Raw genomic sequence first — 5,000 nt, 5'->3', positions numbered from 1 at the left:
TTAAGTGATGTGTGAGGATCAGATAAAGTGGAATGGTGGTCAGTGAATAACAGAGATTTATGATTGTTATCTGTTCCGCTGACCACCTTTGCCTAAGGGTACTTATCCACTTCTGCCCTTAATTTCAGTCCTTTCATTCCACTGGATGCTTATGTAACACTGCCCCAGTATTGAACAACCATATCCTCACAGAAAGAGGTTCATTGTTTAGTAATGAGACAGTGTAACATGGTGGCTCTTGGTGTTGGTCACCAGTGAATCTCAGAACCTGCAGGACCTTGTTGACATCGTGGGACTATATACACCATGGGCAGCAGACCAATTCCCTCGGATTATGTGAGCTCAGTATGTGCTCGCCATAGCAATAGTTGCTTAGTTCACAGGAGCAGATTGTACACTTGACCATACTTGAAATTATGTGTAAATTATGTGACATAATTTTTTTCAAGAGCATCTCAACTCTTGCATAACATTGTTGTATTGTTTCAATGTATTATACAGTTTTATGTCACACTGGTTGTGAAATCTCCATGGTATTACCATGGTAAGTTGGTTTTCAAGGACACGGCTGATGTCCGCAGTAAGAACTGCTGTAACATATTTAGATTTTTTGTGATTTTCATTTTGTTTTGTGTCATTCATATTTATGGAGGAAAAAAAGGGAGAAAATCAGCCTATTTTGCAATTTATTTTTTTATAATTATTCTTATTCTCATATTTATGATACCTATGGATATAAGAGCAAGACAATTAACTTGCTTTTCATGACAGTAATGTCATGTCCAGTGGTTAGATATAATCTAGCTACAGCTGCAGAGGCCATGCATGATGGCATTAAAGTTATTTATATATGAAACCTGAAAATGAACTCGATCATGGTCTTACAATCCCTTATTACCATAAGCCAAAACTATGATACTGATATCCGAGATCTCCTCTTGCTCTTTTTTTCCCTCATGTGTACCCTGTCCTCTTCCCTACTTCCTCTTTCAATCCTTTGCCTGCACTTTTTTCACCTCCCTTTTTCCTTCTATTCACCCTCATTATGTCTTTTAAAATGCAATTTTGCTAAGACTTGACACTGGCAGTGCCTAAGCCTCAAATTGCCAGTGCACACAGCCCTCTCGTTGGTAGAATACACATCCCCTTCCACAATGAGGTCCTGTAGGGGATGACTTCACTGAACACCCCCATGTCCCCACAAAGCGCCCAAATCGCATGGTCATCATTACAGCAGAAATAGCTGCATGTCAGGAATGACACAGTAATGTAATGATTATCATAACATCATACCTAATACATGAAGTTATTGATCAGATTATAATTTTGTTTACATTTTCTGTTATTTGGCTCAAAGACTTATCAATCAGCCTTAAATTATGAAATATATAGAGATGCTACTATGTACTCTACTTCATTTTTCTTCTCAAACTATAAACTAAACTCACTTGGCAATAGTAGTTTATCACCCTTTGTTTATTATGTCTGTATTTGATATCTCTCTATAAGAATATTTTTATAATGCTGATATTTCTCAGTGGTTGATCAGGTGTCCCTCTGCTCCAGCAGTCCTAAATCAAAGCATCATTGCTTATGTTTTTCTTATTTTTGTGTTTTTGTAAGAAAGATCTGCACTTTGAAATATCAGCTTAGATGTGTACATATACTAATCTAAGTTTGTTCTTCACCCCATCCCAACCCACACCTTATTTTATCCAACAACCCCACCTGATCCTTTTCCTCTTCCCTCTGCCCATCCACTACCTCTGGCTCTGGCCACACAGACACATCGTGGTATGCGGCCACATCACCTACGAGTCAGTCAGTCACTTCCTCAAAGACTTCTTACACGAGGACAGAGAGGATGTGGATGTTGAAGTAGTGTTCCTTCACAGGTAAAGTAAACATGATATTGGTATGAGAGCTTCTGCTGGTCATGTAGACTCTACTTTGGTTTGAAGATCTCCTGGGTGCTGCTCAGCCCTGGCTCAAGTGTGACCTGAAAACTCCCTGCATTAATGGGTTTATTTCAGTCTTCTTTTGGATGCATCATTGGTCAGTTATATAAAGTTTGTTATAGTGCTCTATCATTTTTTTCTGAGTTGAAATACACCATTTTAATTCTTGACATATTTATAACAGGTGTATATTAACTTTAGTGATCAGGGATATGCACCTGTGTGTGTGTATGTGTGTGTGTGTGTGTGTGTGTGTGTGTGTGTGTGTGTGTGTGTGTGTGTGTGTGTGTGTGTGTGTGTGTGTGTGTGTGTGTGTGTGTGTGTGTGTGTCATTAGTCAACTGAAGAATTTCATAAAAATTGTTCAGATATTTTACGAGATAATTCTAGGAAATATCAAATTGAACTGACCATAGGTGAATACGATGATTTATTTTTATTTCATCATGTTTATTAATAGCACAAAAATGTACTTCTTGTTCCTTCTGCCATTTGTCCTGAAAGATTTACCTGATCTTCTAGACTCTAGGTTGCTCTTCCTCAAGGAGAAGGTAATTCCTCACATGAACCCTTCTTGTCCTGGGATGTATGTAGGAGTCTTGAAAAGTTAGAATTGAAAATGGGTTCTAGTTGACCTTGATGTTTAGATGACCTTGACAACTAGATGACACTGATAAATAGTTAATTTTAAAAGGAATCCTTTGATAGAGTCGTCATCATAATAAAATGTTTAAATGACCTCAAGTTCTAGTAGTGGCCAAGGCCAGACTCTTCGTGACTATTGACACCATTTTCAGAACTTTCCAAATGCTTTAACGGAGAATTCTTGCAGGAACGAGCCCGATCTGGAATTTGAGGGACTGTTGAAGCGAAATTCCACATGCGTTGAGTTCTTTCAAGGGACAATGTTTAACTCAGTAGACTTAGAACGTGTCAAGGTACTGAACAATATTCCTATATACTACTTTTCTTTTCCTTGTCTTTATAGACCCCACCCTTCCCCTCCTCCTACTCCTCTCTCATCTTTGCCTTCAGTTCTGCTTCCTCATATGGCTCTTCTTTTTCAGTTTCATTCGTGTCCAACCAATATCATTTCCACGTTTTATGAAATGCATGAGAAATTCATTATGTTCCTTTTTTTCATTATTAATAATCTTCCTGGACTGACTCAAAGGTAGTGAAAAAAAGCCTTTGTTTCTCCTCTTAGCTGGCTTGATTCAGGTTCCACTGCACACCTCTTGGTCTGTCAAAGTCCAGATAACTAATCTTCTTCTTGGTCATGTGAACATGGCCACACTGTCTTGTCGCATCGGAATGAAAAAGGTTGCGTTTAGGAAGGTAGAATGGCCTAGACTCTAGCTTAATTACACCCGGGGATCTTGTATGATTGAATGTTTTCCCCAGCTGTATGATTTATTTTTTGCTTGCATTTATTTAATATTTGTCCTCTGTGCACCACTCTAAAACTTGCATATTTGAAATTATTAAGCCTGTATAAATGGCTACATCTAAAACGTGGCAGTGAATGCAGACATACACTTGATTTTTTCAGATATTATTTCACTTGTTTGGTTCTGACTGCACTCAGAACAACCAAGTGCAGGTAATTCTGCCAGAGTCTGACCACTCTAGCCTTGCTTAAGCTCTACCCAGATTGACTATGGCTTGGGACCCATACCATCAGGATGCCTTCCAGACATCCATCCATGCACCTGGATTGTGTGTTGACCTTTGGATGCCTGACTGCATCAGAAGCAGTCGACCCCATCTACACTTAGCTCACCCCCGCGCAATACTGGTCCTTGTGGAGGGATGACCAGAAATTTTTCCATGCATTCCTCTTGTTATGAAGTGAACCTGTAATTTGTCCTTACACAACACATCACAGTCACTCACCAACACACCCAAACAAACAACTGAGAGCTACAATATATCAAAGGATGGAATGCAGAATATACAGGTGTTTGGTACGTTCACCTCAGTACAGAAGCTGCGCGTGTCATTGTCCACATGACTTTAATCTTAATAATTTGGATACTGCAATTAGTTCCTACTGTAAAGGATAATGATTACATAAACTGACAAATGAAAATGAAAACGTCTTGGTTATGAAAGTTTAAAAAATCACATAATCAAATGATAATTTAAAGCAATGCAGTTGCAGTCAGGATTATATCTAAATGATTTACTCATTTTACCCTCATCCTTAACAAAAAAAAAAATCTGAGATTATTTGACTAATTACCAATAACCATTCAAACAGAATATAAAATGCATGTAAATCTTTGCTAATTAAAGCTGAATATCAGCAACTTGATAAAATTTCTTAATCACCTTTTGCATTATGTCTCTTGTCTGACATTGCCCTTAACTGAACTACTAACGGTTATAAGAACGATTATATGGGAGCATCTTTAAAATGTGAAGAACACTTGTTTTTCACAATGATAACAATTACCCCTGACATCAGCATAAAAAATGTTTTCTGCTAGAAATGTTCTAGTTGTGACAGCAGTTGAGCCCAATGATATGTGAGAGTAGAAAATGACGCAGAAATGAAAGTGGATCATTCTCATGGAAAAGAGCCGCTGGAAATGGATTAGTAAGCTATGTTGGTTATTGCTTAGTGATGATGTTGTTCTCAAGAATAATGCCGGCATATGAAGGTAAAGGAAAGTATTAAAGTGATGGTGATGAAGACTTTGTTCCATAAGATGATTAGCTTATGTGAACAGTGATTCATTCACTGAAGTCAGTCCATCAACTAGCCAGCCAGCTAACAGCAGAAGTAGATACAGCCATGATTACTACTCCCTCCCGTCTCCTCTTGCCTCCTAAACTTACTCTGTTGTGGCCATTGGACCATCAGAGGTTCCTCATTCCCCCTGTCTCCTACAAGTGCAGCAAGTACCTAAACCACAATTCCCTCCTTCTCCTCTCCATCACAAAATGCTGTTCTACATACGTCCCACAAAATAATTGGGAGTTCAGTACTGTTGTTCACACCATAGGATTCCGGAGTTCAGTATTCTGACCCTTGTTT

The 5,000-nt window shown here is 38.5% G+C and overlaps 1 protein-coding gene across 50 annotated transcripts in view; it reads left to right on the top strand.

Moving 5' to 3' along the window:
• slo (calcium-activated potassium channel slo) overlaps nucleotides 1-5,000 on the top strand; it is a 170,944-nt gene that overhangs the window by 101,472 nt on the left and 64,472 nt on the right. For 37 of the 50 annotated variants that reach the window (XM_086556477.1, XM_086556476.1, XM_086556473.1 and 34 more), the window contains exon 7: nucleotides 1,785-1,895. In XM_086556477.1, the coding sequence (XP_086412603.1) occupies nucleotides 1,785-1,895 (111 nt within the window). Of the gene's footprint in view, nucleotides 1-1,784; nucleotides 1,896-2,789; nucleotides 2,896-5,000 lie in introns of all 50 variants that reach the window. The other 13 variants (XM_086556472.1, XM_086556467.1, XM_086556451.1 and 10 more) reach the window with 1 other exon arrangement.

This window comes from Penaeus japonicus, unplaced genomic scaffold (genome assembly GCF_977035675.1).
Source record: "Penaeus japonicus unplaced genomic scaffold, GWHDUDI00000001_assembly GWHDUDI00000032, whole genome shotgun sequence".
Classification (NCBI taxonomy): Eukaryota; Metazoa; Arthropoda; class Malacostraca; order Decapoda; family Penaeidae; genus Penaeus; species Penaeus japonicus.
The sequence above is the reverse complement of the archived record's forward strand: the minus strand, read 5'-3'. Positions and strand labels throughout refer to the sequence as shown.